Consider the following 17,701-nt stretch of genomic DNA (forward strand, 5'->3'; position numbering starts at 1 on the left):
CTTTCCAATAAGAGTCTTACAGATTTAGAGACTCGTTTGTGGGTTATGTTACATAAATTAACAAGTGTTTTCTGTTTTCAAAGGGCATAAGCCTATGATCTCATTACCTGAGTGATTGTACCTATAGGCCTCACTTAATCCTGTCTGCAGCCCTGCCTCCTGAGACTCAACGGTTTGGCTGAACTAAGTGGCTGGAATACAACAAGGTGCTGTTAAACCAAGCACGCCACTGCCCGGGGACAGACAACTGACCTGGAGTCTTCACAATCCTTCCCCATGTGGGAAGGCAACCCTCCCCTCCACACCACCACTCTTATTAGGGATGTTTGGACCCAAGGGTAGGTAGGACGATGACCATGTCCAGCTTGAAGCAGCTAGAGGAGCTTAAAACCTTCGCCCATTGTCCTTTATAAGATTATAAAGGGTCTTAATATCTGAGGAGGGATTGTTATTTTTTATTGTTAAAATAATTAATTAATCATTTATTTATTTAAAAAAAAGAAGAATATATGAAAGGGTGAAGCGGGAGAGCTTATATGTACGAACCATGAGCACGGACTTGGTGGGGCGATTGCTGGGGGAGGGGGATGCTGGGTGGAAGGGAGTAAAGGGGAAAAATTGGAACTATTGTAACAATATAATCAATAAAATATATTTAAAAATAAAAAAAATAAAAAAAATCCTTTTATCTAGTCCACACCGAAAGTATAAAGCACACTCTTATCAGTAATGTGTGTTCCTTATGGTAGTAATAACCAGTGAGAATGAAGGGGAGTTGTGACTCACCTTCTCCCCCATCATAATTTTATAGGTTCAGGAGCCTTTAAAATGGTCAGGAATAATTACGATACCTTTGGGTAGTTACAAGAAGAAGAGAGCATGATACCTGAAGAGAGTCCAAGGCCTCATCCTCCCTTATCTTCTTCCATTTGGATGTCTAAATAGTATTAATTTGTTAACAAACCCAGAGCTTTCAGTGTTCTTACTCCAGCTAACAGAGGCCATGAGTAGAAGCAGGAAAGTATTTCAGCTGATAAACCAAAGAAAGTACTAAGAAGGCAGTGAAGAGGTTATCATTCTGACCCAATGATGAACAGAAAGGTTAAATTTTGGGATTGGATGAAAATCTTGATGCACCATGAGGATATAACCATGCTGGCAGAGGGCAAAAGACAGAAAGACCTGGATTATAAATATAGTATGCATATGGTCAATTGAGCATATTCATCAATATTTAAATCTCCTCTGTAAAAGAGAAAGTATCCCAAAATAATAATGAAGGATATGCACTGGGTAATATTCACAGAGAGAAACATATCAAACGTTAAAGATTTTAGTTATAAAACCTCATAAATGAAAGCTGTGCATGTAGTAAAAAGAAAATGGTAAGTATCATTACCTAATAGCTGCTATTCCATGTCCAATTTCATGTACAACACCACTAATGAGGACTGCAGCGAAGAAATAGGTCAGTTGGTTGACGGGTAAATTTATACCAGGAACCTGTTCATAGACACAATGATAAATACACACTTGAGCACCAAGAGACCATGATGTTCACTCTGTATTAAAGGTTAAACTCCCAAGCTGAAAGTTCTATAAAACTAATGTAAATATCAATGGTTCACTTTTTCATTTCTATCATAATAAAAGTAAAAACACCGGTCAGTTTTTTTAAAACTAGGTAGCTTTTGAACTAATCACAACACCAATCTAAAGAGAACTGGAAACACCAGGTTAAAAAGGTGAAATCTGAGCTTCCTGAAATCTCCACAATGGAAAAGAATAAGCCTAGCAAAGCACTGAAGACCAGACGATGTGAAGTGACACTGAAGGAGTCAGCTGGAAGCCCGATTTGGGAATTCCTGTTACAATTCCTAGTCCTTCCTCTATGTTGTTACTGCAAGGTTCCAAGTACTTGTCTGAGTAATATAGAATATCCTCAACCCCATCAATGAATTTCCTTTTAGTATTCTCCAGTTATATGAAAGCTAATTAAAAGTAGTGCAACAAAGCACCTTGTTAGTGTGGGAGCACCATACCCTCCATTTCTTTGATTCCATCAGCTTGTCCAGTACATTGGTAGTAGCAAAGTGATACATAATTATTATATTAAAATTGAAATGTAATGCAGGAGGTGCATTTGGAACATATACATACATATTAAGAACCTGTGAAGAATCAAGAGTTGTCTTGTATTCACATGTTCCTAGGATGTTGTGTATGGAGACATCATTGCATGTACACAAGGGAAGTTTGCTATTTAAGGGCTGTGTGGTAAATTGTTGTTACATACCTAATATGTTTGTAAGGTAAACAATCACTACAAGTTGTGTCATCTGTTAAAGAGAGAGTCTATAAATTAGGCTAAGTGGGGTACACCAGGCATCAGTATTATTTCAATACTGAGCATCTATTTCTCACAGTCTAGGAGTTGGAACCCTAAAGGTATCCTTCTGGAGAAAATCCCTTCTTCCTGTTATTAATTATTGTTTTAAATTAATTCTAAACGTTTAAAGCAGGAAAACTTAAAACTCTAAGAAAAATAGAAGCCTATAATCTTGCTCTGAAAACACAAAACAAAGACATTCTCAATGTTTTAATGTGTGTCCTTCTAGTTTTCTCATGTAGACATATTTTTAAAAAGTGTGCTTTTATTATGAATATGGTTTTGAAATCTGACACTTTCACTTAGTACTTTCACAAACGTTTTCCCATGAATGTTTTCTCATTCAACATGTTTTTAACAGCTGCATTGTATTCTATGGAATAGATTGATGGGCATTTATTGTTTTAAAAGTTTCTGCTCTTATAAATACTATAATAAACATATTTGGACTCATATACTCAAGTATTTTGGGGAAATAAATTCTTAAGATAAGCATGGTTGGTTCAGGCTTCAAAGAAATATCACTTCAGTTTGACATTCTGTCCCTATCACTAACTAGCTAAGTGACCTGGAAGAAATTTGATTATTCCCCCAATACTTCAATTTCCTTATCATTAAAATGGAAACAACCACATTTATACAAAAGGGTAATTTTGAGGATTACATGTGATAATCCTTGTCCAATGTTTAATATTATGCCTCACAGAGAGGGTAAGAAATGCTATTACACAAAATTTAAAGGACTTTGATACACACCAAACTGCTCTCTAACAGCAGACACTTCCATAACCTTGGGAAAGCTCATTTAATTCAAATCTGCAATTTGAGAGAAATAAAAAGCATCCCATTATTTGAATTATATTTCTTTGATCATTATTAAAGCTGAACTTTCCCCCTACTTTTGACCACTGACAGGTCCTTTGAAAGTAGCCTACTCATGACTTGTCTTTTTTTTTCTCTTAGAGTGTTCATATTTTTATTGATCTGTAAGATCACTTCAAATATCAATCCTCTGTAATACATGTCACAGATCTACTTCCGATTTGTTTTTTTTGCCTTTTATTTTATTGTTAGTTTTTTTGATACATAAAAATTTTATGTAGTCAAATCTAACAATACTCATGGTTTCTGCCATTAGTTTTATGCTTATGTCTTCCTCATTCTGTGTTCATATAAACAGAAACCTGTTTTTTTTTCTTTCAAGGTCTTTTATGATTTCATTGTTTTAATTTAAATTCAACTGGAATTTATTTTTGTGCACAACACAGGAATTTCACTTTTAAGCCCTCTTTAGTAACTGAAGAGGAGATTCAAACTATGCTGCTTGGACAGCTAAATTCATTAGTAATTCCAAGTGTCCTTTTCGTAGTTTTCATAATCATCATTTTTAATCTAGACGTAATATTTCATTGAATGACAATCCCATAATTTAACCATTTATAAATGACATATTGTGGTTGTTTCCGATTCTTTATAACAATAATATTAAGGAAAAGAGCTTGATTAACACTATTTTTTTTCTATATTTGGGACACTTGCTCCTTAAGTAAAGCTCTCTTTACCCAGATTCAACTAAGTAACTGTTTTCAAGAACATCAGAGTATCTTTTTCAATATACATGTTTCATTCCCATCTTGCTAGGCATCTTTCCGTTCAGATTAGGAGTTTCCTTTTCTCTGACCCCACTCTAAATTTATGTACTTAAGATTAATTCTCACGCATTCCTTCTATATCACAAAGTGCCCTGGTAACTTTACCTTTATTTCAAATAAGTCAATAGGCTTGATCCAACAGGACAGCAATTTTCAACTCGTGTGCCACAAGAAATTTTAAAACAGGCAATACTGGATTATAGTCAGGGGAACTGACCTCTTTTTCCCTCAGACTGTCAAATAAAAAAAGTGACAACAGCCAACACAATAATAGCCATCTGGTGTGACTGCCCTGCCTTGAATCATAAATATATAGGTCACAAAATAGAGTTACACCTTATCGGTCACGTTGCATAATAAGGTTGTGTTTGATTGGTTAATTCTTGGTACCAGAAATCCTTACATATAAGTATAGGCACCTGATTTTTTTAAAAGTCACTTTGGAGCAAAAAGGATAGGTAATTACTATTATAATTTTTTAAATAAATCAATCAACATTATACATTTTGTTAGTTTAGCAAAAAATATATTTTTTGGTGTACCGCAGACTTATAATAATTAGTTTATGTGTGCCATGGGATGAATAAGGTTGAAAATCACTGTAAGAGGACATTGGTTTTTTTCTCTTTATTATTTTATAGATGTAATAATGAGATAAGGTAAGGATTTGAACATGTGACTATATCAACAGATGGTAGGTCTTATTTGCTGGCAACAGTATGCGACTGCCCATCACACAGGGTATTAGATGTACCAAAATATTAACCTCTCAACAACAGAGTGCCATGTTTTGGGGAATTAATACTGAATAGGTTAGGGAATCATAGGGTAAATAGAAAGTACATTCTCCAAGCTAGCAGAGCTCATATCAAGGGCAGGAGATAAAAACATTCTTTTTTTTTCTTCCCATCCTCACCTGAGGACTTTTTTTCATTGCTTGGGGAGGGGAGGAGAGGGGAGGGGAGGGAAGGGAAGGGAAGGGAAGGGAAGGGAAGGGAAGGGAAGGGAAGGGAAGGGAAGGGAAGGGAAGGGAAGGGAAGGGAAGGGAAGGGAAGGGAAGGGAGAAGAGAAGAGAAGGGAAGAGATGGGAAGAGAAGAGAAGAGATGGGAAGAAAAGAGAGAAACATCAATTGGTTGCCTTCTTGTACATACGCTAAATGGGATTGCACCTGCAACCTGGGTATGTGCCCTGATGGGAATTGAACCCATGACCTTGCTGTCTACAGGACAATGTTCCAAGTAACTGAGCCACACTGGCCAGAGCAATAATGACATTCTTAAATGCATACATAAATAAGTACAGTGGGCTACAGAGGGCCGCTGACTAATGAATGGTTCCAAAGCAGGACTCTCCTAACAGAGTTAGTATTTATGTGAGCACTACACATAAAGTTAGAAGCAAAAAGAAGAAATAATTTCTTCTGCACAACATTTTGCCATTATTTTTCAAAAAATAATTTCTTTATTTATTTCTTTCTTTATTTATTTTTAGAGAGAGGAGAAAGGAGAAAGAGAGGGGGAGAAACATCACTGTATGGTTGCCTCTCACTTGCGCCCCCAACTGGGGACCTGATGTGCAACTTAGTCATGTGCCCTGACTGGGAATCGAACCAGTGACAGTTGGCTCATAGGCCTACACTCAATCCATTGAGCCACAGTAGCCAGGCCTTCATTTTGCCATTATAATCCCAACAGGCAAATAGGACACTGATCATATTTCTTCCAAATCTGCTTCGGTCTCTACTATTCTATTTCTTAGCAAACAATAACTAATTTAATAGCCTGAGAATTACCCTAAACTCTTCCTTCTTCCTCCAGCCTCACATTTAATTAATTGCCACGGCCTGAGAAATCCACTCCACAGATCCCTTGAATTTACCCCCTTCATTCTTCTTACAACTAATTTAGTTTAGATCTTTATCACTTCCAAAAAGAATTATTACAGCTGCCCTCTTAAATGGTCTCCCCATCTTACATGTAACCCTACTTTGGTTCATTTTGCATACAAAGACCTGTCATCTACACGTAAAATCAGAACTTCTTAGAATGGCCCTTCATAACCCAGACCCTACTTATGTCTACCATCTTATCTCCTATACCATAATACATCCCACTATATACCTCCTAGACATGGGTCAAAGTTATACTACTTTATAGTTGCTTGAAGAATTATTGGTCTTTCTTAAGAGTAGAGCATCATGGCTCTGCGGTCAGTGATAGATGAGTGATGGATTAGCCCCCCACCTCCCATTTATTAGCTGTGACCAGACAAGTGACTTAACATCTTTGTGCCTTGGTTTTCTCATTTGTCAGTCTTACCTCTGGATTGTTGTAGGAATAAAATAAAATGGGCAAAAAAACCTCACCGAGGAAGCACTAGGTTTTATTAGTACTATTATCATTTCTTTTGCCTTTCCATTTTATATGGTTCTCTCTGCAACAGGGATGCTCAATTGCCATTGTCCTTTCCCAGGCTATGTGGACTCTCCCAACCCTTCCCTTTAAGGGCTCCTCTAACTTTCTCCCCTGTGCCAGGCTCATCTTACACTTCCTCTCTCTCTCTTTTCCCACAGCACCTTTTACTCTGTCCAACTGTAGCACTATCATAGCAGCTCTCCCTCTAGACTAAAACCTCCATGATTGCTAGAACTGGACTTCATTGTATGAGAAGGACTCAACAACACTGGGCCAATACACAGAATACACTCATTAAATGTTTGCTGAATAAACAAATCATCTCTTCTGGAGAATCCTTTTAATCTCTAAGAAAGAGCTATTACTATAGGAGAGATTCATTATCATTCTCTATAAATCTAAATTTATAGAGACTTCTAAATTTTCCCTTAAGTGACCCAGCCTATAGTAGAAGCCACAAAGAGAGGAGTTAAAAGAAAAATCTGTTACTTACTTTTTTTAAGTTTATTTTTTATTTTTTTAAACCTTACCCGACGACATGCTTATTGATTTTAGAGAGAGGAGTGAAGGGAGGGGGAGAAACATCGATAAGCTGCCTTTCGCACGCACCCTGGACCAGGGAATGAAATCTCCAACCTAGGCATGTACACCCACTAGGAATTGAACGCATGACCTTTTGGTTCACAGGACAACGCTCCAAACCAACTGAGCCACACTGGCCAGGGATGTCACTAACTCCCAAATAACCTATTCCATTAATAAGAATATGATTAAAAACATGACATCCATGACTCATGGAAATGAAAACTATAAGTTGTAAAAAATTTGAAATATAAGTTAGCCAATGGTAAAGCACCCTTCCAAACTCTGGAGACATGAATCGATAAGCTATGGGTTTACACATGTGAGAATTATTATAAATAGCTCACAGTCAAAGGAGTACAACTAGGCACATTATTCTCCACATCAAAAAATCACAGTGATCATTCAAAAAGGTCTTACACCTTTAATTAAAAGATATTATTGGTTAGAGCAGCAGTTCTCAACCTGTGGGTCACGACCCCTTCGGGGGTCCAACGACCCTTTCACGGGGGTCACCTAAGACCATCAGAAAATACATATATAATTACATATTGTTTTTGTGATTAATCACTATGCTTTAATTATGTTCAATTTGTAACAATGAAAATATATCCTGCCTATCAGATATTTACATTATGATTCATAACAGTAGCAAAATTACAGTTATGAAGTAGCAACGAAAATAATTTTATGGTTGCGGGGGTCACCACAACATGAGGAACTGTATTAAAGGGTCGCGGCATTAGGAAGGTTGAGAACCACTGGGTTAGAGTATGAAAGCCATGAAAAGGAAAGGGGAAGGGAACACTTTGCATAGGATAAAAACAAAATTTATTTATACATTATAGAGATCTTAAATCATGCTTATTATTTTTTAAAATGTTTTATTGATTTTGCTATTACAGTTGTCCCAATTTCCCTTCCCTCTGCTCACCTCCACCCCGTGGCCCCCCTCCCTCCAGTTGTCCCCCCCTTTTAGTCCTTACTATTTTATAGTAACAACCATTTAACATCTCAAGAAGACAAAACGTATTAAATCAAAACCCATGTAATTATCAACAGTCTTAATGATGGTCCATTTCTTCTATTACCACAATTATTGCTACTGCTACTACTATATATTGCAACAACTTCTTGCTATATTCTTAATAATATTTTTGTTTAAGCAGGTAATTTGAGAAATCATGTGACTTTTCATATATTTTCATATTTATATTATGGATAGGAGTTATGCTACCCAAAAGGAATATCTTATATTTATGTTTCAACAGTTACTGAAAGCAAAAAGAAGGCACTTACCACAACTTGTAGCACCTGTTCGTTGTGAAGTGAGGAGGAGGAGGAAGAGGAGGAGGACGAAGAGGAAGAAGAGGAAGAGGAGGAGGAGGAAGAAGAGGAGGACAAAGAGGAGGAAGAATAAGAAGAAGAGTCAGCCATCATTTGTGTTAAAGTCTGCATCAGCGTTTTCCCCAGGAGAAAAAAAGAGCTAAACATGGCAATTACACCGAACACCATTCCAAAATTGAACCTGTTAAGAGAAAAAAAATTGCACAAATGTATGATTCTTCACAATTCATGGACTAAAAAATTCATCAACCAGTCACACTTCATAGCTTTAAAATGTGTAAAGATTTCAATAACCCTTTGTTTTCTTTCCTACCTGTACTTCAGATCTGTAACTGAAGCACAGGCACTAGTCTCCTCAAGTCTTCTAATAACCTACAATTCTCTCATAACTGGAGGCTGAATATTCTTCCCAATAAAAAGTTTGCTTCCTCTGCTTTTTTCTCATTTACATAGCATTGTTTTGATCTCATTCTGATATAGTTATGAAGGTTCTTTTGACATTACAAACATCCATTCTTTTTCATCTACCAGTTCTAGTTGCATCTTATTTTAGCTATATTTTATGATGAGTTTAACTACTGACATGGTAAAAAAATTTTTTTAAGATTTATTTATTTTTAGAGAGAGAGGAATGGAGGGAGACAGAAAGGGAGAGAAACATCAGTTGGTTGCCTCTCACACACCCCCAACCGGGGACCTGGCCCAAAACCCAGGCATGTGCCCTGACCAGGAATTGAACCAGCAACCTTTTGCTTTGTGGAATGATGCCCAACCCACTGAACCATGCTGGTCAGGACTAACATTTTGAAATTTAACCCTCTGAGCGCCAACATCGCTATGAGCGATGCTGACAAATTTTCCCAGAAGTGCCAGCATTGCTCCCAGCAACTCTTTTTTTGATGGCTAGAAATGTAAATAACAATGGAATAATTCGTATTTTATGTTTTGTTCTCTTTTTTTGTACCTCAGGTTATATATTGATATAATTTTTTCTCATGTTGATCCAAATTTTGAATTACGCATGGCACTCAAATGGTTAATGAGATTTTCTTTTACTGTTTTAATAATTTGAAGTTACCCTTCTATCATTTACATTTTCTAACATTTTGATAAGTTGTGTTTTCCAAGGAACTTGTCCATTTCATATAAAGTACAAATTATAGGCAGAGAATTGTTCAAAATAGTTTAATTTTTTTAAATGCCTATAGAATTTGTATTAATGTTCTCTTTTTCAATTCTGATCTTTAGTTACGTGTATTCTCTTTTTTTCTTGACCAGTCAAGGTAGGGGTTTATCAATTTTATTAATATTTTCAAAGAACCAACTTTTGGCTTTGCTGATTTCCTCTACTATATACTTTCTATTTTACTGATTTCTGCTTTTTATTATTTCCTGCTTTTTATTTTGCTTGCTTTGATTTGCAGGTGTGTTTACTGTTTTTTGATGATCTGACTACATTTAGCTCTACTTCATTTGGAGCTAAATTTTTGACCAAAAGGAATTTAGAGTGAGGCCCCCTACTCCCATATTAGAAATTCTCTCAACTACAGAACCTGTTAGTCTCTATGGTATCCCAGAGATCATCATAAGCCACCTAATCATAAACACCATACACTCCTTGATTTATTTTTATTTTTTAAACTAAAGGGGTATGTCTCACATTGCAAGGAGGTTCCAGGGCCCCAATACTGCAATCTGGCTGGCCATTTTCCCACTTGGTTTGTACATATGCCTTACTGGTTGTTAAATATTTTAAAAATCCTTCCCCTGGAGGAGTATCCCAGAAGAAGTATAGGGAAAAACCTGCAGACTTTTGGGGATCCTACGACTCCCAGAATCCTTGTTCCTATGTGTGATGATGAGAGAGAATTCTCCAGGGTTATTTTCCTGATGAAAACGTTCCATATTTGTTTCACTTTTCTATTAGTGTATAATAATATACAGAATAAAGAGCACATGTTTAAAGTATACAGCTCACTGAATTTTTACAAACGTGCACCCAGATCAAGATATAGAACCCTGATTTTTAATGTATTCAAAAGCACAATGACACAATCCCGTAAGTTTATATAAAAGCAGAAAGTTTTTACACTGTCAACATTTTACAACTCAGTAGATTCAAAATGATAGAGACAGTTCAGTTAACAAGCATTTCTCATGATCACGACTAATTTAAACCAAAAAGAGAAAATGGAGCATACCATTGGTAAAGCATCCTTGCTTTCCGCCGTCCCCAACTGTAAAAGGCACGATTGAAAACAGCAGTTTGCCATCTTATGTGAAAAGGGGAGATGCTCAATCCATTGTTTTCCAGCCAATCTTCATAAGAGTGCTTAAAATACACAGATGACTAAGAGAGAAAAGAAAGTTTCACACCATACAATTTTGATGAACAATTTATAAGGTTTAAAAAAATTAAAAAATAGTATTTTCTATAGGAAAGCAAGATACTGACTGCCCAAATGCTCATAATTTTAAAGCTTCATGTTCATTCCTCAGTATATTAAAATAAAGGCCTCAAGACTAGCTGGTCTCCTGAAGTTAGGGTCTGGCAAACTATAGCCCATGGGCCAAATCTGGCCTACAGCTTGTTTTTGTACTGTTTATGAATTAAGGATGGTTTTTATTTATAAGAGATTGTAAAAAGACAACAGAAAAACAAGAGTATGTGACAGACACCGTGTGGCCCACAAAGCCTACCTGACCCTTTATTGCAAAAAAAGTCTGTTGACCTCTGCTTAGGATGGCATTGTCCAATAGAGATATGAGCCAGAAATGCCAGCCACATATATAATTTAAAATTTTTAGGTAGCCAAATTTTAAAAAGTAAACAGAAACAGAATGATTTAAATATGTTTTCAACGCAAATCAATATAAAAAATGTAGTAATGAGTGACATCAGAGGAATGTCAGTATGAGAGATCCCCTCATCTCTTCCCTTGAAGTTTCAACCATTTGACAGCTATTAATTCAAGAAAGGACTCCCTGCTCAACGCATCAACGAGTCTGAGAGATCTGCACATTGCAGCACCTAAAGGTGGGCAAGTGGGAGCGAACCAGGAAGGCAAGAATAGAGAAAAGCTGAGATGAGCCACAGCTGCAGTTTTCAGCTGTGGCTGGCACCCCCCCCCCTTCAGCCAGGAGGAGCAAAGAGATTTAACGAGCATTCCTGCAGGAGTGGGCAGTTAAGAGCTGCCGCAGAGCTCAGTAACCTGGACAGGGACAAAGCACAAAGGTGTGGCCTTGGGTGTCGGGCAATCAGCATATCACAGAGAAACAAAGCCACCGAGCCTGGCTGCCCCTTAACCTCCCAGGGCTCACCTCTTCTCACCTTTCATGTGGGGTTGCAGAGCACATTATTTGCAAACCCAAGAACTGGTACTAAGAATAACATTCTCCCTGAGTGACAGGTGCACTTTGTGACTAATCTCATGTTCAGGTGAAGGGGGATGCCATGAAAGTCCACGGGCTGCCAATGCCAGGAGGACAGAGCAACAGAAGAGGAGGCTGGATTCCTCCAGCTCACCCCACCACTATGCATCACAGCTACACAGGCAACTGCATCTGGCTGTGGGGACAGCAGTGGGATTTCATGCATCTGGAGTCACATTGCCCACTGAGTTCCCTTGCAGAGTTGGTTCCCTGGGACCGGGGTGACCAATCACAGGAGAGGCACCCACCTTCCCAGGGAGCACAGGCCATTTTCCACATCCCTGCAGAGATCTGAAAAGCCAGAGAAGTGCAAAAAGCAGGTGTAGCCGTACTTCTATATCTGACAAAATAGATTTCAAGATAACAAAGGTAACAAGAGACAAAGGTGGACATGTTGTAATGATAAAAGGAACACTACATCAAGAAGATATAACATTCTCTCTCTATATATATACACACCCAATCAGGGAGCACCGAAATACATAAAACAACTACTAACAGAAGTAAAGGGAGAAACTGACAAAAACACAATCATAATAGGGGACTTAAATAACCCATTGACAGCTCCAGATAGATCATCCAAACAGAAAGTCAATAAAGAAACATCAGCCTTAAATGATACATTAGATGAAATGGACATAATTGACATTTACAGAGCCTTTCATCCCAATCAAATTATACATTTCTTCTCTAGTGCACATGACACATTCTCAACAGACCGTATGTCAGGACACAAAACAAGCCTCAACAAATTTAAGAAAATTGAAATCATACCAAGCATATTCTCTGACCACAGTGCTTTGAAATTAGAGATAAACTGCAAACAGGGAGTAAGGAAACCTACAAACATATGGAGTTGAAACAATATGCTACTAAAAACTGACTGGGTCAAAGAAATAAAAGGTGAGATCAAATAACATATAGAGACAAATGAGAATGACATATCAAAACTTCTGGGATGCAGCAAAAGCATTATAATACGAGGGAAGTTTATATCATTATAGGCCTATCTCAAGAAATAATAGAAATTTCAAGTAAACAACCTAACATTACAGCTTAAAGAACTAGAAAAAGAACAAAAGCAACTCCAAGTTAGGAGAAAGGAAATAATAAAAATTAAAGCAGAATTAAATGAAATGGAGAACAAAAAAACTATACAAAAAATTAATACAACAAAGAGTTGGTTCCTTAAAAAGATTAATAAAATTGACAAAGGTCCTGGCCAGGTAGCTCAGTTGGTTAAGAGCACTGTCCCAATACACCAAGGTTGCAGGTTCAATCTCCAGTTAGGGCACATACAAGAAGCAAGCAATGAATGCATAAATAAGTGGAACAACAAATTGATGTTTTTCTCTCTCTCATAATAGATGTTTTTAAAAAATTGACAAACCCCTGGCTAGAATTCCTAAGAAAAAATAACCCATAAAGACAAAACCAGAAATGAAAGAAAAGTTACCATAGACATCACAATTATACAAAGAATTATATAAGAATACTATGAAAGACTATATGCCATCAAATTCAATAACTTAGAAGAAATGGTAAATTCCTAGAAATATATAACCTTCCTAAATCCAATCATGAAGAACTGGAAGATCTAAATAGACCAATCAACAGTGAGGGAATTGAAATGACTACTGAAAACCTCCCCCAAAATAAAAAGTCCAAGAGCAGATGACTTCACTAGTGGAGTCTACCAACATTCACAGATTTGGTACCTAATCATCTTAAACTTGTCCAAAAAATTGAAGGGGCAATACTTCCTAATGCATTTTATGAGGCCAACATAATCCTGATACCAAAACCTGGCAAAGATAACACAAAAAAAGAAAACTACAAACTAGTATCTCTGATGAATACATATACAAAAATCCTAAACAGAATACCAGAAAATCGAATACAACAATACATTAAAAAATAAATACATCATGATCAAGCGGGGTTCATTCCAGGGGCACAAGGATGGTTCAACACATGCATACTGATCAATGCAACACACCACATTAACAAAACAAAGGATAAAAAAAATCATATGACCTTATCAATAGATGCAGAAAAAGCATTTGATAAAATAAGCCCATTTATGATTACACTCAATAAAATGGCTATAGACATAAAGTACCTCAACATAATAAAGGCCATATATGACAAAACCTCAGCTAATACTATACTCAATGGTGAAAACCTGAAAGCTTTTCCTTTAAAATCAGGAACAATACAAGGATGTCCACACTCACCACTGTTGTTCTGGAAGTCCTAGCCAGAGCAATCAGGCAAGAGAAAGAAATCAAAGCCATCCAAATTGGGAATGAAGAAAGTGTCTCTTTTTGCAGATGACATGATTCTATATATAGAAAACCCTAAAGACTCCACCAAAAAAAACATTAGAAACAATATACAAATACACTGAGGTTGCAAGATACAAAATCAATGTACAAAAATCCACTGAATTCCTATATACTAACAAAGAATTTCAGAAAATGAAATTAAAAAAAAAATCCTTATGCAATTACAAAAAAAAGAATAAAATACCGAGTAATAAACTTAACAAAGGATGTGAAGAACCTATATACTGAAAACTACAAAGCATTATTTAAAAACACTGAAAAAGACACAATGAAATTAAAAGATATTCCATCCATGTTCATGGATTGGAAGAAATAACCTAGTTAAAATGTCCATATTATCCAAAGCAATATACAGATTTAATGCAAACCCCCCACAAAATCCCAATGTCACTTTTTAAAGAAATAGAAAAAATCATCAGATGTTTATGGAATGACAGAAGACTCTAAATAGCCAAAGCAATCCTGAGAAAAAAGAACAAAGCTGGAGTTATCACACTTCCTGACTTCAAATTATACTACAAAGCAATCATCAAAACAGCAAGGTATTGGCAGAAAAACAGAACTGAGGGTCCAGAAATAAAACCACGCGTACATGGGCAAATAATTTTTGACAAAGAAGCCAAAAACACACAATGGAGAAAAGAAAGCCTCTTCAATAAATGGTGCTGGAAAGCCACATGCGAAAGAATGAAACTAGGCTACAGATTGTCTCCATGTGCTGAAATTAATTCAAGTGGATCAAAGACTTAAATATAAGATCTGAAACAATAAATTACACAGAAGAAAACAGGTACTAACCTCATGGACCTTGGTCTTAAGAGAAGATTTTATGAATTTGACCCCAAAGGCAAGGGAAGTAAAAGCAAAAACGAATGGGGAATGAGATTATATCAACCTAAAAAGCTTCTGCACAGCAAAAGAAACCAACAAAACAAAAAGGCAACCAACTAAATGAAAGATGGTATTTGCAAACAACAGCTCCGACAAAGGGTCAATATCCCAAATACATAAAGAACTCATGCAATTCAACACCAAACAAAAAATCCAATTAAAAAATGGGCAGAGGACCTAAGCAGACCCTTCTCCCAAAACAAAATACAGATGGCCAGCAAATATATGAAAAGATGGTCAACTTCACTAGCTGTTAGGGAAATGCAAATCAAAACTACAATGAGATACCAACTCACACCTATTAGAATAGCTATTATCAACAAGACAAGTAGTAAGTGTTGGAGAGGTTGTAGAGAAAAGGGACCCCCTCATTTACTGCTGGTGGGAATGTAAACTGGTATGGCCACTACAGAAAACAGTATGGAAGTTCCTCCAAATATTAAGGATAGCAAAAATTAAGGACCCAGCAATCCCTCTTCTGGGCACGTACCTGAAAAACTTGAAAACACTTATCACATTTATTTGCAAAGATATTTGCATCCTTGTGTTCACTGTAGCACTATTCACAGTGGCCAAGATATTGAAACAACCAAAGTGTTCTTCACTAGATAATTGGATAAAGATGTGGTGCATATAGAAGGTCTGTCCAGAAGTTGTCTAGCCATGTAATATGAAAAAGAGACATTTACTGAAGAAGATACAAGAAACGTTGTACACAGGACAATGATACCTCAGTCCCCCTCAAAGTAGGGACCTCACACAGTTCTTCCAATGGCCATCAGCTGCCCCACAGTATTTTCCTTAATCTCACTGATAGTCTGATATCTCTTCCCTTTCAAAGGTGATTTTAGTTTTGGGAAAAGCCAGAAGCCACAGAGCACCAAATCTGGGCTGTAGTGGGGCTGAGTCACGCAGGTGATTTCATGTTTCACCAAAAAGCTCTGAAAGAGACACGAGCAGGCACACTATTGAGATGAAGCTGCCAATCACCAGTTATCCATAGCTGCGGCCTTCTGAATTGTCCAAACAGTTTCCGCAGAGAAATGTTCAAGCTTAACACAAAATCTGATGCAGATTTGTTGCTCTACTTGCTCAGTCATTTTGAATATGACAACCACACAGTACACATGCTCACTCAACGGCATCTCCCGCCCCCACTGACTAGTGCAGTGAAGTTGTCATTGTTCACACATGTACACTCCAGTCCACTCTCCTTGGCTGCCAGGTTACACTGATGTCACACAAATCATTTTCATGTATTAACAATGGCTGGACTTTTTCCAGATAGACCTCATATACTATGGAATACTACTCAGTCAATAAGAGAAGACAAAATACTGCCATTTGCAACCACATGGCTGAACCTTGAGAATTTTATGCTAAGCGAAGTCAGTCAGACAGAGAAAGCTAAGAACCATATAATTTCACTCACAAGTGGGATATAAAACTGAAACTCAGACAGACAACAGTATGGTAGTTACTGGAAGGCAGGGGGTGGAGGGGTAGTAAAGTGTAAAGGGGGTCAAATACATGGTGACGGAAGATGGTTTGACTTTGGGTGGTGGGCACACAATGCAATATATAGATCATGTATTAGAAATCTACACTTGAAACCTACATAATCTTATTAACCAATGTCACCCCAATAAATTAAATAAAGATAGAAAATATAATTTACAACTCTTTATTTATGCATTAAGTCTTTGAAATCCAGTTTCAACTTTATACTTACAGCCCATCTCAATTCAGACTAGCCCCATTTCAAATATTTGATGGCCACATGTAGGTAGTAGATACCACACTGGACAGAGGTCTAGAAGCCTTGTTACCACAGAAAGAGATTTTGTGATATAATTTAAAAAGACCCCAACGAATCCAACAGAGGGGACAGGTTAGTTGGAATCAGTACTTTCTATTCTTTTCCGAGCAACAACCCTAAGAAATTAGGCTGACTTTGATCATGTAAAAGTACAAAACTTATCTAAAGCCATCTTGGTCTCAGTAACTTCTCTTACATCCTTCAGGGTTGGAGGATAGCTGCTTATATACAGTTTTATCTTTAGGGAAGTTTCAAGTCCTTGAGTAAGGATTTTGAATAATGTAAGGTTGTTTAATATATACTGACATTGAGCCCTGTTACCTCAGCTACAGAAAGTATAAGTGTTTTCTCATATCAATGTCCATCCATTTGAAAAACTTATCTGTCTCTAGAATATTTCACCCCTATCAGTCATAAAAAATGACTTGACTTTGAATATAGGTATCAGTTTGCCTTTGGACCTGTGATGTTCTCTGGTCTCAAACTTCAGGTGAAGTATTTGAAACCTGCTTGTTTTCTAAGACTTGGGAAATGAGAGTGACAAATCCCTTCAGCAGATGTCTACTGAGGATATCCTAGAAGAACCAAGGGTAGAACAGCAAACCATGTAGGAAACAGAGGAGGTGAAGGTGCAGTCTCTGAAAACTCTTGAGGTTTCTGCATTCCCCAAGCAGATACTCTCAATGAGAGTCAGGTTTTTTGCTCAAGTAATAGTGCTATATTAGGGAGCCAGAGGCTGTTACTGAAATTAAAGTGCCGTCCTGATCACTTCACACACTTGATCAGAGACTACGGAGGTTTAAAAAACTCTTTTTATTCTGGACGT

The 17,701-nt window shown here is 37.0% G+C and overlaps 1 protein-coding gene across 1 annotated transcript in view; it reads right to left on the reverse strand.

The window, feature by feature from the left end:
• Positions 1 to 17,701, reverse strand: part of MBTPS2 (membrane bound transcription factor peptidase, site 2) — a 53,772-nt gene that overhangs the window by 34,196 nt on the left and 1,875 nt on the right. The window contains exons 2-4 of the mRNA XM_090263984.1: positions 10,587 to 10,735; positions 8,338 to 8,566; positions 1,400 to 1,503 (exon numbers count right to left, since the gene is read on the reverse strand). Coding sequence (XP_090120110.1) covers positions 1,400 to 1,503; positions 8,338 to 8,566; positions 10,587 to 10,735 — 482 coding nt within the window. The remainder of the gene's footprint in view (positions 1 to 1,399; positions 1,504 to 8,337; positions 8,567 to 10,586; positions 10,736 to 17,701) is intronic.

Source organism: Furipterus horrens, unplaced genomic scaffold, assembly GCF_987537825.1.
Source record: "Furipterus horrens unplaced genomic scaffold, mFurHor1.1.pri manual_scaffold_17, whole genome shotgun sequence".
Lineage (NCBI taxonomy): Eukaryota > Metazoa > Chordata > Mammalia > Chiroptera > Furipteridae > Furipterus > Furipterus horrens.